At 40.3% G+C, this 18,686-nt stretch overlaps 1 protein-coding gene across 3 annotated transcripts; it reads left to right on the top strand.

Annotated features, from left to right (window-relative positions):
* The first annotated feature begins 3,413 nt into the window (after positions 1-3,413).
* Positions 3,414-8,494, top strand: LOC148740313 (uncharacterized). 3 transcript variants are annotated; one of them, XR_015997113.1, is made up of 5 exons: positions 3,414-3,686; positions 3,992-5,222; positions 6,567-6,823; positions 7,297-7,817; positions 7,899-8,494. XR_015997113.1 is itself a non-coding variant. In XM_088750515.1 (5 exons), the coding sequence occupies exons 2-5, from the start codon at positions 4,433-4,435 to the stop codon at positions 7,901-7,903; spliced, it is 1,320 nt and encodes a 439-aa protein (XP_088606641.1). In that variant the 5' UTR covers positions 3,414-3,686; positions 3,992-4,432; the 3' UTR covers positions 7,904-8,494. The 3 variants fall into 3 exon arrangements, 2 of the variants coding, with proteins under 2 accessions (XP_088606641.1, XP_088606640.1); XM_088750515.1 differs by having other exon boundaries at positions 7,297-7,564; XM_088750514.1 differs by having other exon boundaries at positions 7,297-8,494.
* Positions 8,495-18,686: the final 10,192 nt, after the last annotated feature.

Raw genomic sequence — 18,686 nt, 5'->3', positions numbered from 1 at the left:
CGGAGCGTTCTGATCAGTTCTCACTTGAGCTTAACCTGAGCCGATTCTGAGTTATACCGCATGGGGAAAACGATAATTGGACATTTGCTACGAAATGCGATATTTGGATTTTAAGATACTGATGATTTTCAAAAGCGTACCATGGGCTCCAAATTAAATGAAATGGTCCCGTTTACTTAAACCATTCCTCGATCCTTCGTATACAAATCTATAAAATTAATATGGGCCTGCTTTCTTTCGCGCTTTTCATGAGCAACTTCATTTGTCTCTACTCGGGGCACCGATATCCGCCATTTCACGGCTAACGAAGCTCGTTTTAGTTTTCGTGAATTTTTTTCGGATGAAGAGGCATGTCTGGAAAAAGAAACGATAACACTTTGCTATGTTCACCATAAGGTGTCTTGAATGAAATATGAGGATAGTCATTTTTCGGTCGATGTGCCGCCTCTTACGCGGTCTTGAAAAAAAGTCGCTCTTAATACCTCAAGAAGACACAGAAAGTCCGGAGAACGCCTTCATCAAACTCCAAAAGAGTTCAAAGCGAAAATCTCAAGAATGTGCTCCCGAAGAAAAATTAACAAAACTTAAGCTTGTTCTCCGCTAGATGTTCTCCCACAATTTGTTATTGTACACTGTATGTGTCGTTGTCAAATGATCTGAGGATCTTGGAATGGTTTGTAGAATGAATCAAGCGTGAAACAGGACCTAACCTCGGTCATCAAGTCTGGAAGAAGTAAAAAGGAAATCCCCAGCAGTAACTAAAGACTGCAGATGAAGATAAAGCAGCGTACATTTTACTTCTTACACATATCTCTTACCTTGGAATATTCGCATTTTACTGTCTGGGATTTGCTCTTAGTAGAGTATCATGCTGTGTCATATGAATGTACATACCACTGCAGTGTCCAATGTCTCTCCTTATTTGATTAAATCCATGGAAACGAGTTTTGACTGTAGTACACGTCAAGTTTTGTAGTTTTGTTTATTTGTGTACGTGTAGCTATTCCTGAGTTTGCTCGGAAACTTAAAGTATTGTTTAAATATTGTCCAGTCAGCCAACCAGGGGCCGGTCATTCACTGTTAAAGTATGCACACTGCAAACTCTGTAGATCTCAGCTGATTTATTTATGACCAAATAAGGAATCTACGTAAAGTGACAAGTGACGTAACTTATTGTAACATCTCCCTTCTTTTGGAGTAAGCTAACTTCCTAACGAAAACTCTATAAAATAAATAAAATGTTACTGTCCAGGTCGGAAGGGAAATTACTAAATAAAAATTAGAAACAAAACAAAACAGAACAAATGGAACTTTGTATAGGACTATAATTCAGGAGTCCTTATTAAAGTTGTTGCCCGATAGTCAGTTTTTCTAATATAGACACTCCGCGTTCTCTTGAGCTGTAGTCTAGTTTCATATGATAAACTACAAAACAAAGTCATTGAACCTCGAGGGTGGCTTTACAACTCGGGTACGCGTTTTCTTCAAAGGAACAGTTTGTGATGCCATTGTTGGTTTCGGGTCATGATTAGCTGACTTGACATCTTGCTTTGAAGGCTGGTTTACACTCTTTGTAAGCTGGCTATCACTGCTTTGAACTGGTTTGGGTTGTTCAGCAGGTGGTGTAGCTGGCTTCAGAAATTCCCGATTTCGACGGAATACTTGGGTGTCTGAACTAGTTTTTACTACATAGGACCTGTCTGATAGCTTCTTGATAAAGGTACTTGATTTCCAGCTTTGATTCTTCTGAAGAGGTGCCACTTTTACCTCTTGCCCAACATGTAATTCTGGTAGGGAGCGTGATGTGCGATCATGGTACCACTTGGCCTTTTGCCTTTTTAATTTTAGCTTTGCATTCACATTTTCGGGAATCTTAGGGAGCAGTAAGTTAGAAGCTGTAGGTAGTAAGGTTCTAGTGCGTGTAGACATCAATCTCTGTGCAGGGCTACTTTCCATGAACTCTGTTGGTGTGTTGCGTTGGTCCAATAGGGCTAACCACGGGTCTTTGTTGTCTTTGAGAGCTTTTCTGAACAAAGATTTGACAATTTCCACAGCACACTCTGCCTTTCCGTTGGATTTGGGATGATGTGGGGAAGAGGACACGTGAGTGAATTCCCAATCAACTGAAAACTGATGGAACTCGTGGCTTGTAAACTGAGAAGCGTTGTCAGTAGTTAGAGTATTTGGAATGCCGTGTCGGCTGAATTGTTCCTTAAAGAATTTAATCGTGGAACAGGAAATGTTTTCCTCCAATTTCTGTACTTCTAGGAAATCCGGGTAGTAGTCAACGAGCACTATGTATTCTTTGCCATGAAGTTTGAACTGGTCAGCAGCTGCTCGACTCCAGGGGCGGTCAGGAAGCTCATGGCTTTGCATTGGAAGCTTCTGATTCTTGACTTGAAATTCTTTGCAAATTGAACATTGTTTGATTAGGTCACTCACTTCTGCATTCATACCAGGCCAGAATACAGCGTCTCTAGCTTTGCGCAGGCAAGCGTCTTCTCCTAAATGGCTGGAATGAGTTCTGGATTTGACTTCAGGTCTTAGTAATTTAGGGATGACTACTCTTGAGCCTTTGAAAAGAACACCATTGTGAACTGATAGCTCCTCGCGGTAAGACCAATACTCCCGGATCTGGATTGGTACCTGATCTTTCTGCATTGGCCATCCGGTCAGAATTGTGGATTTTAGTGTCTGCAGAGTGTCATCATGACTTGTGCTACGTTGCAATTGATCCAGTCGTTCTGGCATGACCTTCAGGGTTTGTAAAGCTCTAAGGAAAATACCTGAAAAGATTCTTCTGGCTCAGAAGTTTCATGTTGTGTGGCTCTAGACAAATGGTCGGCTAAGAGCATTTGGGATCCAGGCTGGTACTTAACGGTCAGGTTGAATCGTTGCAGCCTGAGAAGCATTCTTTGAAGGCGGCATGGAGCTGATAATAGAGACTTCTTGAATATTGACTCAAGAGGCTTGTGGTCAGTTTCGACTGAAATGTGCTCTCTGCGTGCTAGGTATTGATTGAATCTTTCACAAGCGAAGACCATTCCCAGACATTCTTTCTCTATGGTTGCATAGCTTTGTTCTGCTGGTGAGAGAGTTCTGGACGCGAAGGCGACTGGCTGTCCATTTTGAAGAAGGACTGCGCCAAGTTCCTGTTTGTCCTTGGCTTTGTTCCTCATGGTCTCTTCTTACAGCTTGTCTCACGATCCATTCGATGGTGTTCAAATACATGGCCCGCGCATCAACCTACCCTGTACCAAAATGGAGCATGGTTCATCACCGGGAAAGATATTCATGATTTTGTCCTCATATGCAAAACAAGATTTGTGAAGGTAATCTTGAGACAAAGAACACAGAGTCACCAGGTTGTAGGACAGACCTCCGCTCAACTAGCATGTGTCGTTCGTGAATTTCTTGAATACACCCTTTATAATTTGTCACAAGAGATGCCGTACCTGAGGGGACTACAGTATAGGCTGTGTGTTGCATGTCCTTACTGCCATCAAGGGGCAGAAGAACCAAGTCGTGCATGCTCAGAGCACGTGAAAACCACGTGCACCCACGAGGACTGCTTCCACCTCATTGATGCAAATGAAGGCCAAGCGGAAATATGTAAAAGAAATCTCGATGACAAAGTACTTCCTCCCTGTGGATTGGAGAAATGGTTCTTGAAAAGAAGAACGGAGGTATGATCGATTTTTTAAGCACAGATTTCCAGCCTCTGATCTATCTTTGCAAATTTTCTCCTCTATTTTACCTGATCTAAGAATTAAATGTGCCGTTATCAGTGTTGAGAAAGGTAGCCCTGATAGTTTGTCTCCAGTTTCAAATATAAGTGAGAGAATCTTTATGAAGATGAAATTAGTTTTGAAGTTTATTCTTTTCTTTTTTCTCTTGGTTAAGTATTGATCAACATACATTTATTTGATAACACACATATTATTTTATGTTATTTTATTGTCCTAATCCTCCATGACGTCTTTTTCTTCAGGGTTTATCTTCAAATCTGGCTGCTAGATCACAAGGTGAATCAGGTGAAATTGATCCAATGAAGTCTGACGCGTCATTGAAGGTGACTCTCCTGGGCAGTGAGTGGAGTTCATCAATGGGAGGCTTGTCCGCCATAAACAGACAGCTTGCCATTCTGTTGGCCAAACATGCGCAAGTGGATGTCACTCTCCTTGTTCCGCAGTTTGCCTGTTCTGAAGAAGACAAGAGAACTGCAAGAAGCCTCAATGTTTCCATCAGGGAAGCAGAGAAACTTACAGGCTACAGAGACCCTCTTGACTGGTTGAGTTTCCCACCAAGAGACCTCGTCATTGACTTTGTACTGGGTCATGGTGCTAAGCTTGGTAAGCAAGCCCAAGTTATCAGAAAGTACCACAGTTGCAAGTGAATTCAGGTTGTGCACACTGCACCTGAAGAACTTGGAATGCACAAAAACTATCCTGAGGCTATTTCTAAAGGTGAAGAGAAGAACACAACTGAAGTGGAATTGTGTAAGTTGGCAGATGCTGTAGTAGCAGTTGGACCAAAGTTGACAAAGGCTTACTCTTCCTACCTGCGCTCATGCGAGAAGCACCAAGATATCATTCAACTGACGCCAAGCACGTTCAGTGAGTTTTCCTATGTGAAACAAGCTGCAGTTGACATGGATAAGTTTAAGGTTCTAACGTTTGGCCGTGGTGATCCAGAGGACTTCAGCCTGAAGGGCTACGATATCTCTGCCAGAGCAATAGTTGAACTGAAAGACAGATCCTACCATCTGATCTTCGTGGGTGCAGCTGACTGTAAACAGGATGAGGCTGCAGCGAATTTGCTAAAGAGTGGAATTGATAAAACGCAGCTGTCTGTGAGGAAGTTCGTGCAGAGTAAAGAGAAATTGAAAGAATTATTTTGTGAAGTTGATCTTTGCATAATGCCCTCAAGAACCGAAGGATTTGGATTGACAGCATTAGAAGCTTTGTCTGCCGGTCTTCCCATTCTTGTCAGTGGCAACTCAGGATTTGGTGAGGCATTGTGCACTGTACCAGCAGGCAAATCAGTTGTGGTGGAGTCTGAGGACCCTAAGGAGTGGGCAAAGGCAATTGCTGGTGTCCGAGAGAAGGAAAGATCAGACCGACTTAAGAAGATTCAGCAACTAAGGAGTTCCTATGAAGAGAAATTCAGCTGGGAGAAACAGTGTGACATTCTTGTGGAAAAGATGTGGGACATTGTTCATGGTGAGAATATTTTGAATATTCTTCAAAAAGTGTTTTTGGGGGCTACTCGGCGTTCAGTCTCTTTTAAAGCGTCGTGGAAAGCAGGGACACCTTCTATTAAAAAATGTGTTAAACCTGAATAGTCTGAATAGAAATCAGCTGTTTTATCGTCTTCTTGATTGGTGCAATATTGAAAAAGGTTTCTTTCTATCTGTTTACCCTTCAAAAGACAACACACAGGTTTCAGAACTCAGGAGGCCAGAAATGTAGATACGCCAACCGAACAACTAACAGTTGATTCATTAGTGACTCCAAGTGAGTACCAAAATATTAATAACACATGATAACTGACATCCCCAAACAATTAGAGACAGGTTACAGGTAGATCCAACATTTCTACTTTCCCTAACATTGATCTCTCGACCAATTACGTTTTTCGAAAATGGTAGTTCTGATAATGTTTCGCACGAGGGATTCATGTCAAGACTTATAGCTCTGCTTTCATCGGTTGTAATCCAAAGACATGTTTACATAAATTTAAATTTCTTTTACTTCCGATCAGGACGGATGGCTTGGTGTAATTTTTTTCAGTCAGGGGAAGTTTTTCTCCCATTTCACCAGGAAACAAACATAAATTGCCAAAAACAGGGAGACTTGGAGCGTTTTTTTGCTCGTTGTCAAAGCGAAGCCAAATTGTAAATGCCGTTCCTATAAAAACACTTTTACGTACCGGCTTTTCAGAATAAAGTGGTCATCCGACACAGGTAGAGGAAATACATTTGGGTAGAGGAAATACATTTGGGCCAGTTCATTTCTATTAAATTTAACCCTAACCGCTGTGTTACGCAAGCAGTGGGCCATTTGTATTCTTTCTAAGAGGTTTCTTTTCATTAAATAATTGTCTTTCCACTGCAAGCTTTTGGCCCTCTTGACACTGTTTACAAAAATAAATATTCAGATAAAAGATTCAGCTTATTTCAGTATAGTTTAGAGCGCAGCTTTGGTTTACAGTTTTGTTAAACAACGGCACTTTTCTCTCTTTAAATGACGTGCCCTCGGGTTCTTTTCCCAGTTACACATGTATGTCAGAGTGTAGACCTTTCCGTGATTTTTTTCTTCTCTGCTTCTTCACTCTTGATTATTATTGTATTCATTGGCCCATAAAAAGTAAATTGACCTCCAGTTTATCGCTTTAAGGCTCAGTTGTTCGGCAAAATACCGGTTGTTTGGTGGCTGAAGCCCTTTCTTCCCTTTTTTTTTTACCGTTCAAGTTTCTCTTACTAGATTGGAAATTAATATTTTTCAGCTGATGATTGTTTCGTTTCTTTCGTGCTGTTAGAATAATAAAAGCTTTGTCTATTCCAGGCTCTCTCGACCGAATCATCCGGGAACTTCAGCAGATGCACATTAATGCAAGCAAAGTCAAGAGCAAAACAGATCTATCATTGGGACTGAGGAATAGTGCATCGGACAAGGGCTTCAGAATATCTGACAATCAGGGATCAGGAAATTGTATGTTCTATGCCTTGTCAGAACAACTGGAAATAGTTAAAGGAATCAAAATCCCACATGGCAGATTAAGACAAACCTTGGTCCAGTACCTCAGAAGTAACTCAAAGCTAGTAAGTTGATGTTCGTATGTCTAACAGAGTATGTCACGTGCTGTTCTTTTGAGGTTAAAGGTGTGTACGGGTCAACACCACCAGAGCCTATCCCAGTGTTCACTGCATAACTTTATTATTTAAGAAGCCGCACAATGATGTTGGTTACAGTTGAATCCATTTGTTACTTAACGTGGCCTCCGAAGAAGCAGACTTTCACGGTTTTAGTCATTTGAATATTTTGGTTTAATAAATGCCCCCCTTAAACGTCCGTGAGATAACACTAAACAGAATTCCAGTTGTTCTCTAGATGATGGATCTTTCCTGTTGTTTTTCTGCTGTTTACGAATCCTTGTTGTTCTACATTAAATTGCTAATTAAAGGTCTTCTCGTATCATTCTTAAAAAAATTACTCCATCACTCGTACCCCACGCGGTCAAGGTGCTATCAAAAATCCTCTTTAAAGTTTGTTTCTTTAACTGATTTTTTTACAGCCGGATGGAACAGATCTATTTAACTTTGTCCATGGACATCAAGCATGGACTGAATATTTAACACACATGGAACAAGATGGCGCTTGGGGTGATCACGTGATTTTATGTGCCGCAGCAAACTACTATGAAACGTGCATTCGTGTGATCAGCAGTCTACCCCAGAGCAATGATGTAATGATTACGCCACATTTTCCAGTTGACGAAAGCAAAGCACTTGTACTGGGACATATTCATGAGGTGCACTATGTCAGCCTTCAACCCGCTCAAGGTATAGCTCATTTACAGCACAGTTAGTAATTTTAGGCGTAGTTTCCTAACAGTGTATTTCGTTTAACGTGTTACATAGAATCATAAATCTCCCTCTTAACTCTGAGATGACAGTAAATTCAGACTTTAACCTCAAGGCTTTTTCTCCATTTTACTATCCGTTCTCTTTCTTTGCTCAGTAATCATAGGTGATGACGTGAGTTGTTTTCATAAATAACTCTCAAGCATCAACTGACACTTAATCGCCCGCTTCAGTGAGTAGAATTAAACGACGTTTGATGCAGTTAACTCTCCTTTGCTTTCTTATCGCATTGTTGTGTTTGTTGTTTTTACAGGTTAAAAGACAGGCTATCTACACAGTCATTATACTCGGCCCAGATCTCTGTTAAAAAAACCCGGCCGAATAAAGATGTGGCTAATTTGTTTGAAGTATAAAATTATTTACTAGTAGACTTGCTTTCGTCCTAAAAAAAGAAACAAATTTTATGAGAAGTTTTTAAAATTTTTTTCTTTTGGAGTAGTCTGTCGATAAATTGAGTAGTTGTCACGGTGTATAATATTCTCTAAAAACTGAAAAGTATCAAGATAATATAATTCACGGAAAATGATTTCGTTGCGTTACTGAAAGAACAAGAGGAAATTTTTTATTTGGGTGCGGTTTAGACTGGAGAAAGACAGTGAATTTAAAAACAGCCAACTTGAGCAGTTTACGCGTATTATTTTTGTTATTCATAAGGAGACATGAAACATTTGTAAATAAAGTTGAATTTCTAAAGTCAAGGTTTGAAATATTTTGTCGGTATAGTAGATTTATTTACCAAGTACTTTTAGTCCTTGCATACGCCTCTTGTAATCGCAGCTAGAGCGATTAGTGCTTATAAATTACAGAAATCACAGAAATATTCAAATAAATATGTATTTTATGACACGATCTAGGGATACTAGCATTTCTTCTTTCCTAACACTCTCCTCAATGCAGCGTCGTCATTGTCTATTCTAAATTTCTGAAAAGAATAAAGCAAGAGTATCTAGACCTGTTTTTAGACAGCACCCGTGATCATAGCCACACCCTTGACTGGGTGTGGGGGCCGAGGAGGGAAGATAAAGAAATTTTTATGCGACAACTTATGGGATGTAAAGGTGAAAGTTCGTTGACAGGGAAACTATGAGTGCACCCCTCCCCCCTCATTAATCCCTCTTCTAGCCAACCCTCCCCCCTCATTAATCCCTCTCCTACCCTACCCTCCCCCGTTCAGTTACAGTGACTCTTTCAAGCGAACACTTGGTCAAAAACCGTCGGTGAGGAAAGCAACGATCAGGAGAAGAAGAACGATGTTAATTCTGATTAGTTCAAAAGCTGGAATATCCTTCAGACTTCACGAAGACAGAGAGACCGGACAGCGCCTCTATCAAGCAAGAAATGATTTCAAAGCAGAACTCTCAACAATGTGTTCCCGCACAAATATTAACAAAACTTGTTCTTCCACCCGATGAAACTCCCGCAAATATTTATTGTACACTGTCTGTGTCATCGTCAAATGATCTGAAGATCCTGGAATGGTTTGTGGAGAGAATCAAGGGTAAAACAGGATCTAATCTCGGTCATCCAAGTCTGGAAGAAGAAAAAGAGAGATCCCAGCTGTAACTAAAGACTGCACATGAAGATAAAGCAGCGTACATTTTACTTCTTAGACATTTCTTACCTTGAAATATTCGCATTTTACTGTTTGTGATTTGCTCTTAATAGAGTATCATGCCGTGTCATATGGATATACGGACGTACACACAAGTGCAGTTTCCAATGTCTCTCCTTATTTGATTAAATCCATGGAAACGAGTTTTATTTGATTGTCGTCCACGTCAAGTTTTGTAGTTTTTTCATTTGTAGACGTGTAGATATTCCTGTGTTTACTCGGAAACTTAAAGTATTGTTCTTTTTAGGTCAGTCAGCCAACCAGTGAGTGGTACAGTCATGCAGTTGGTTGAACAACTGTACCCAGGGTTAAAACCCAGGGTGGGGGTCAAATCTGATTTTAAATATGAAAGCTTTGAAAGAAAAATAAATAATTTTTTTGTCTACAATTTGATAATTAGATGTTTTAAAAAAAAAAATTTATTTTCTGCTGGTATACGGAGTTTACAGCTCATCAACAGTTTGTTTCATTGTTGATTCTAGTCACTGTTGAACACGCCATTTTGGGCGTGTCTCTTGGGTATTCCTGATTGGTGTGGTTTCACTATTTATAGACGGTTCAATGTGATTTAGTCCTCTCACTCTCGCTTTCCACGCTGACATCGAAGTTGTAGCAATGGACAGTAAGACGGCTCGATCAGAAGCAGAAGTCGTTATCACTCCGGCACCCGAAGTCACAGAAAACTCTTCATCACAGCAAGAACAATCAAATCCACCTTTGGTAGATCAAGTGTTCTCTCTTTTCAAAACCTATCTGTCCTCCCAACTCGACGAACAAAGCAAGCAGCTTGAAGGAAAGTCGAAAGTCGTTAAGGAAGCCGCCAAGTTCAAATTTAAGGGTAATAGGAAGCAGTTCGAGTTAAATGCCCTACTGGACCACATCTTTGGTCAGATAGAGGTCAGCCTGAACGAACGGCAAGAGATCCGCAAGCTGGTGGCAGAAGGGCGACAGCTCATAAAGAGACGACAGAAGTTAATAAAGCTCGCAGATAGAAGCAAAGACGGGTGGCTGGTTGGGCAGGAATACGAGTCGGACTTGCTTCCGACTCTGAAGATGAAAAGAAAACTCGGAAGGCTAAGATATCGACAGAAAATAAAAGGAGGGAATCTAAAGCTAACTCTGACAATGCTTCTAAAAATTTTAAAGCTGCTAGCGATGTTCAGCTTTTTCGCGGGAGGACCTTTATTTTCTTTGTGATGTATCACGTTGGGTTGGATTGCCTGAGCATCCAACCATCATTCCTTTGGTGTTGTATTTCTATAGTATTTAAGGAGAAAATATTTTACGTTCGTCTGAGCGCAGCAAATTAGAACGTAAATATATTTTCTGCTGGTATGAGGAAAGAAACGATCAGGAGGAGAAGATCGATTTTAAATTCAGATTAGTTTAAAAGTCGGAATATCCTTAAGACCTCAAGAACACAGAAATTTCGGAAAACATCTTTATCGAACAAAAATTGATTTGAAAGCAGAAACCTCAAGAATCAAACGCAGCATTGTGTTCCCAAAAGAAAAACTAAAATTGTTCTTTCGTTAAGTAAAACTCGCACAAAATTTTTATGGTACACGGTATGTGTCATTGTCAAGTGATCTGAGGATCCTGGAATAGTTTGAAATTGAGCGTGAAAAAGGACCTAATCTCGGTCATCCAAGTCTGGAAGAAGTAAAAGAGAGACCTTCAGCAGTAAGTCAAGACCAAAGACAGATAAAGCAGCATACATATTACCTTTTATAGATATTTCTTACCTTAAAATATATTCGCATTTAACTATCTGTGATTTACCCCAATAGAGCACGATATTGTGACATAAGGATATACACGCCTGTCCGGTTTCCAAGGTCTCTGCTTTTCTAATTACATCCATGGAAACGGGTTTTATTCTAAGTTGGTTGTAGCACACGTCAAGTTTTTAAGTTCTGTTTGTTTGTGTACGTGTAGTTATTCCTGCGTTTGCCCGGAAACTTTAAGTATTGTTCTATATAATCGTCCAGTCAGCCAACCAGTCAGTGGTACAGTCAGTCGGTTGAACAACTTTGCTCATCATGTTGTATTATTTTGAGTTTTTGAGTAGGCCCCTATACTCTCACAGTCCCCTATTTCTCTCATGATTGCACAGGACTGACTAGAAAATAACCCAAAAAATTACACAAAGGTGGGTTAAGAAAATCCACGGTGAGAGTGAAATCCGATTTTAGATCTGAAAGCTTTGAAAGAAAATTAAATATAATTTTTTTTGTTCACAATTTGATGATTAAATGTTACGAAAAGCAAAGACAAAATTATTTGAAAAAGGCTTTTTAAACAATTAAATAGGGAAATCAAGGGTAAAAATTAACCCTGGGCTTTGTGCTAATCAGCCTCTGAAGAACTGGGCCCGAGGAGGCTTGCAGATATGCTGGAGGTTACGTGCGGTGGATGAGCATCCCGGCATTCTTCATGCTCCAAAAGCGTGAATAAGCTCTGATCACGGTGATGGACCACTGAGCTCATAATACTAATACCAGAGATGACCTTTAAATCTTTACAAATAATGACAATTATTCAATAGTTACATGAGTCATCCATGCTTAAAGAGCTGAGCAATCATATTTATCCGTCAAACTTAAAATGTTTCAAACTTTCGAGAGCCACCATGAATGCTAACTCCTTACATGATTTCTAAGCTTGATATCTTTAACAAGCAAAACATTGAATTTCACCAATTTCTAAAACAACGATTTTCTGTGAACTGAAAGAAAGTAAGAAATGAGACAAATCAGAGAAGCCAAAGAGCACAATAACTGCCATGAGCTTTCTCAGTAGCCGTGTGAGTGCTAGTTTCATGAAGAATTAACAGTCCTCTTGAGGCTATAACTTAGTTTTAATAACGAAAAATTCAGAGGAGAAGAATTTGTGTTCAAAAAACTATTGGGGTTACGTTAGTTTGAGAAGTATCTTATTCAACTGACATCAATATATTTTGAAGGCTAGATCTTAACCAATCACTGATATATTATTTATTCAAAACAACAATTCCTATTAAAACACACGGCAATCACTGTGGCTAAATCAGATTTATTTGAATATAAAGGCTAATTAAATTGACTAAACACATGACTATCAAAGAATTTATATTGTTCATGTACCGAGCTGAAGTTAAAAAATGATAAAGTATACATAAAGTCGTTCGTGCGGTGAAAGGTAGAGGTCTGCATAAGAGAATGACTTACATAGTGAAGGGAGCTAATCAATCCAAGTTTCTGTGATATGAAGTGACCAAGAATATTTTCACCCACCCCTGGACGGGATCCTACTACTCCTTGACAGGTAGCTCCACAGTATTTTTTTTCTCATTTCTTTATCATTTCACTTGGACCATTAATACTCCTGGGGTCACTCCTGGGGACACTCCTGGGGACACTCCTGGGGACACTCCTGGGGACACTCCTGGGGACACTCCTGGGGACACTCCTGGGAACACTCCTGGGGGACACTCCTGGGGACACTCCTGGGGACACTCCTGGGGACACTCCTGGGGACACTCCTGGGGACACTCCTGGGGACACTCCTGGGGACACTCCTGGGGACACTCCTGGGGACACTCCTGGGGACACTCCTGGGGACACTCCTGGGTAGAGTGACTTGAGGGAGAGGCATTTTAGCAGTAAACTTTATTTTCCAGGAACAGTACAACTTGACTCCTCTAATGGCTGAACTGGACCTTTTCATTATAAGTCTAACGCATTGACATTAAAATAGCTGAAGAATAAACTCTATACCCTTGCTCACTTCGCTGATTCAAAAGTAAGTGTAATTGGGTAAAAATGATCCGAACAATTTTTACTATTTATCTACTGACGCTACATTATAAATACTGCAATCTGCTTGACTGCCCTAAACGCTCTCTATTTAAAGAATAGTGTATTTCTGTCGAGGAACTATCGGTTGATAGTTGCCCCGCGAAAATTTGATGTTCTTAAAACAAATATTTCGCTTCTCGGGAGATTATGCTAGTTCCGAGACATAAACACTCTGTTGTCTTTATTCTTCACCATTCTTCCGCGTGCCAGTTGAAAAAAAGTCAAAAACCTACTAAACGCAGATCAATCAAATATTTATTCATACGTACAGCCTGTCACAAATGTCAATAATTCGCAACCGTACATTAGCTAAATACTACGTTATACCTGTCAGAATATGTAGTTTGTGGTAATCCTAATTAGCATAAATTGATATTTTGGAGATTTTTTCTCCAAAAAACTCTAGCTATGGAGAGCAAAGACTGCCTTCACTCTGGAAGCTAGCTGACGTCGCTCCGCTCCCGAAGCAGAAGCCTGTAGGAGACCTCAGCAAGCAGCTGCGCCCCATCTCCCTGACACCCGCCATCTCGAAACTCGCGGAAGGTTTTGTTGTATCGACCCATGATGTTGGCCCCGCTGTATTGAAGATCATTGACCGTGATCAATACGGTGCTATCCCTAAATCCTCCACCCTTTTCGCTCTGATCTCGATGTTTCACCACTAGTCACAAGCTACAGACGGTACCGAGGCAGCCGTTAGAGTCGTGTTATTTTATTATCGCAAGGCCTTAATAATAATAATAATAATAATAATAATAATAATAAAAATAATAATTTGATATTTATATTGCGCAAATTAACACGTGAGTATGATCAAATGCGCATCACAACACTTTTCGGGGGACTTTGGCCGGACTGCATCAGCAGTTTACAAACAATCGAAGGAAAATTTATTTGAAGATGCCCCCTCTCTCCAAATTCCCAGTAAACAGGCCAGACCACATCACAGTAATCTCGTGAGTGGGTTCTTTAACGTCCCCTGCCTAACCAAATTAATTAATTAATAGATGCAGGAGACTAGACCTACGGTTTATTCGTCCTTATCCGAGAAGACTGGAATGTCTATCCATTTCTTGCGATTATAGAAAAGTAGCGCATTCTCCTCAGTTAATTTAAGACTTTGAGTGTTGGTCCGGCCGGGGCTCGAACCATCGACCTCGACCTCCCGCACAACAGTCCAGCGCTCTAACCAGTTGAGCTAACCGGAGGCGGTTAGCTCATCGATCATAAGATACTTGTCGCTAAGATCATCGGCCTCGACATACCGCACAGCATCAAAGCGTGGGTGACTGACTTTTTGATGAATCGACACCAACGCGTCAAGTTGTCCTCTGACTGCTTTTCTGAGACAACTAGGCGGTTAGCTTACCGATCATAAGATACTTGTCGCTAAGATCATCGCCCTCGACATACCACACAGCATCAAAGCCTGGGTGACTGACTTTTTGATGAATCGACACCAACGCGTCAAGTTGTCCTCTGACTGCTTTTCTGAGTGGGGCCCAGTCCCTGCCGGAGTTCCGCAGGGGACCAAGCTCGGCCCCTGGCTTTTCTTGCTCATGATCAATGATCTCAAGGTTATCGCTCCCATGTGGAAGTATATTGACCACACGATAATCTCCCAAACCATACCCCGCGGCTCTCTGGGTGACGTGCAACACGCTGTTACTGCCGTGGAGGAATGGTCTCGGTCTCTGCGGATGCAACTCAATGCCGACAAGTGAAAGGGGATGATTATAACTTCTCCCCTCTCAAAGTAGATGGTCACGAGTTTCCTGTCACCGACTGCGTGAAGATATTAGGTGCTACGATATCCAGTGACTTGAAATGGAACAAGGATATTGTAGATTGCGTTAAGAAAGCAAATAAGCGCTTGTATTTTATTGTTTTCTTGAAAAGGGACCGTGTTCCCCTTAAGGACATTGTGAACTTCTATTGTACATCAAGTAGACATATACTGGAAAACTACTCTCCACTGTTCCATCATGCACTCCCGGCCTGTCTTAATGAGGATATAGAAAGAATTCAGAAACGCATGCTTTAAAATAATAATAATAATAATAATAATAATAATAATAACAATCTTTATACACAGGGGGCTCACATCACTGGGGAATGGTATTGTACATCAATTAGACATATACTAGAAAACTACTCTCCACTGTTCCATCATGCACTCCCGGCCTATCTTAATGAGGATATAGAAAGAATTCAGAAACGCATGCTTTAAAATAATAATAATAATAATAATAATAATAATAATAATAATAATAATGACAATCTTTATACAGGGGGCTCACATCACTGGGGAATGGTATTCTGTGAGGCCCTGTAAAACTAAAAATATGTAAAATAAAATTATAGAAATGGAAAACAAATTACAAACAAAAACTAAGTAATATACAGGGTGTGTGAACATGATAAAATCAGATCTCAACGCTAACTTAACTAAATATATGATTTTCCACTCTATGCTTAAAAATGAGAAAGGAGTCAATTTCTTTAATAGAAGTGTCTAAGAAATTCCATTCTCCTGCGCACATATATAAAACTGTCTGTTTTCCATAGTTCGTTTTTACACGATGGAGGCGGAAATCGTTCTTTCTTCTTGTATTATATCTATGGAGGCAAGAATTCCTTGGGATATTAAAACTACAATCCACAAGGCCGTGAATGTACTTAAGGGTGGCAATGTATCTGTGTACAAGACGCCGTTGGAGCAGTGTTGGCCAGTTCAGAGAATTTAGAACGTCTGTGGATGAGGCGTGATTCGGCAAATCAGGGATAACTTTTGCAGCTTTATTTCGTAGTATTTGCAAATCTTCTATGATAGTGGCGTTATTCTTGTCTCCCCAAATGATGTCGGCATGGTCAAAAAGTAGACTTATTAAGGAATTGTACAATATAATTCGCGTTTCTAGAGGTAACAGATGCTTGACTCGTTTTAGTAAACCAATTCTTTGTTTTATTTTGGTGATTAATGATTCGATGTGCTCGAGCCATGTCATGTTCTTGTGGATGACTACACCGAGATATTTGATTGAATCCGTATTTTCAAGTTCTTTGTTATCTATTTCAAGCTTGATACCTTGGCAGGTTTGCAATCTGCGATGGCTACCAAACAATAAAAGTTTTGATTTTTTAGTGTTCAGTGTCAGATAGTTACTGTCAAACCATTGAGCTAAATTGGAAAGGTCGGCATTTAGATGGTATTGAATATCTTGGCAGCGTTTTCCACTTGAGTATATCACAGTGTCGTCTGCATACATAATAATAATAATAATAATAATAATAATAATAATAATAATAACAATAATAATAATAACATACGTTAATTGAAGCTCCCCCTTAAGGGCTTCTCAGCCACAATGTAGACTAACTAAGAACTTAAAAATCCCCACTGGCAGGAGGCAGACCAGTGGGCTATTTACAGAGCGCAGCCGAGGAGTTGAACCAGGGGCAACCGAGAACAAATCCAGTAAGTGGCAGGGTGGAGGACTTGAACCCAGGACCTCGACAGTGTTCTAAGCAGTTCGGAAGATCGTTAATGTAGATAAAGAATAGTCAGAGGGCCTAGGATGCTACTTTGAGGCACTCCAACATGAACTTCACAAGGAGGGGACTGGTAGCCTTCAACAGATGTTACTTGGTACCGATTATTGAGGTATGAGACAAACCACTCCACGACTTGAGAACCAGCACCAATAGCCTTGAGTTTTTTTAACAAGAAGCATACGGTCTACGGTACATCGAACGCCTTGGAGAGGTCTAGGAAAACTGCTCCCGTAAAACAGCCGTTATCAAGACTCTGAAGTATATTATCAGTGAAATGGGCAAGGGCAGTTTCAGTTGAAAGCTTGGAACGGAAACCAAACTAGCTGATTTGGAGTAAGTAGTTTGAAGTCTGATAGAAGAGTGTAAAGTTGCCGGTGCACGGCTCGTTCAAGAATCTTACTGATGGCTGGGAGAACAGTTTTCGGCCTGTATTTGTTGCAGTCCGTTCTTTCACCTGTCTTAAATAAAGCACATACTTTGCCAAGTTTCTAGATCGATGGGAAGGTGCTTGTCTCAATTGACCGGTTAAATAATTTGATCAGCATGGGTGCGAGACACTGAGCCGAATCCTTTAATAATCTTGCACTAATACGATCTAGTCCAAGGGCTTTGTTAGTTCGTAAAGCTTTCAGTCGCTTGAGAACAAATGATTCAGTGATAGTAGAGAAGGTGAACAAGTTTTCTTTTCCGATGCAATGAGAGTAAGAGGGTGAGAAAAAGTTTATACTGTTGTTAACTGTAGATTTCAGTATTTCTTTGATTTTGCAGCTAGTTTGGTTCCGGTAAGGAAGAAATGTTCATTTAGAACCCGAGCTATGGCGCTTTTTTCAGTGTGAAAAACGCCATCAGCCTCTATTAGAGAAACGGTAGAGTTGGATTTCTTTGACGTGATCTCATTTAGAGTCTTCCAAAGCTCACTGGGATTGCCTTTCTTCTTGTCAATTAAATCCGACTAATAGTCCGTTTTACATTTTTTCACCGGTTTGTTTACGAAGCACTTGATCTTTTTAAACAAACCACAGTGGTATTTCGAGTTCGTTTTTATCGCCTTTCTATGATGAAAACCTCGGTCTCGCATGGCGTTTGATAGATCAGAAGTCATCAAGGGTGTTTTTATTCCTTTGATGCGAGTTTTCTTGATCGGCTCGTGTCTATTTGCAACATCAGTAAAAGGGATGTTCTACGTTTCCACAGCAGGATCTACATCTCTATCTATATCAATTAAGTTCCAGTTAGTCTCAGCTAAATCCTTGACGAGGGCATCTTTATCGTACTTGCGGTACGAACGATATTCAACTGTTTTTGGCTGGGATTTAGGGACAGCAGATTTTATGGTGCAGAACACAATGGAATGGTCGCTAATTGCAGAATGAATTACACCACTTTCAAAAATGCGATGGTTGTTGTTGACAAAGATCAGATCGATGGCGGATTTCGTTTGTTCAGATATTCTGGTCGGGGTGTTGATTAACTGCTCAAATTCATTAGTTATTGCATATTTTTGCAGTTGCCGTTTTAGTTTAAATGCAGAGTCGTCTTCTACAGCTAAATAGTCGATATTGAAATCCCCCAAAACGACAATTTCCGATCCCGCTGGCAGTTTCGAGAGTGAGTGAGTCATTTAGTGCATCGATGAATGTCTCAGAACAGACGTCAGGTGGCCTATATACACAAGCAATAAACGATTTCTTGCACTTGCGTCGATGTACTTCAATCCATGTTTCAATATTTTCAGTAGTCAAATCCGTTATATGTTTGCAGGGAATCCCATCGTGTACGTAAATTGCCGTGCCGCCCCCTCTTTTACCTGTTCGGTTATTTCTCAGTACTGAATAGCCAGTAATATCTACTTCAGAATCCTTTATAGATGGGCTGAGGCATGTTTCAGAAAAAGTAAAAATGTCGAATTTCTTGTCACTAAATAATAGTCGAACATGATTCATCTTGTGCAAAATGCTTCGCACATTAAGATGAGCTCTAATTTCACCTGAAATGTCATATTGGGAATGCCTTGACAGTTTAGGCCTGCCAACGT

Source organism: Stylophora pistillata, chromosome 2 (genome assembly GCF_964205215.1).
Source record: "Stylophora pistillata chromosome 2, jaStyPist1.2, whole genome shotgun sequence".
NCBI lineage: Eukaryota > Metazoa > Cnidaria > Anthozoa > Scleractinia > Pocilloporidae > Stylophora > Stylophora pistillata.
Note: the sequence above shows the minus strand (reverse complement) of the source record. Positions and strands in the feature narration are given on the sequence as shown.

What these genes read in the sequence shown, in the direction of transcription:
- LOC148740313 (XM_088750514.1), top strand. Translation starts at nt 4,433, where the DNA reads ATGCACAAAAACTATCCTGAGGCTATTTCTAAAGGTGAAGAGAAGAAC. An exon ending in GATGTGGGACATTGTTCATG is followed by an intron (nt 5,223 to 6,566) that starts GTGAGAATATTT and finishes TGTCTATTCCAG; the next exon opens with GCTCTCTCGACCGAATCATC. An exon ending in TCAGAAGTAACTCAAAGCTA is followed by an intron (nt 6,824 to 7,296) that starts GTAAGTTGATGT and finishes ATTTTTTTACAG; the next exon opens with CCGGATGGAACAGATCTATT.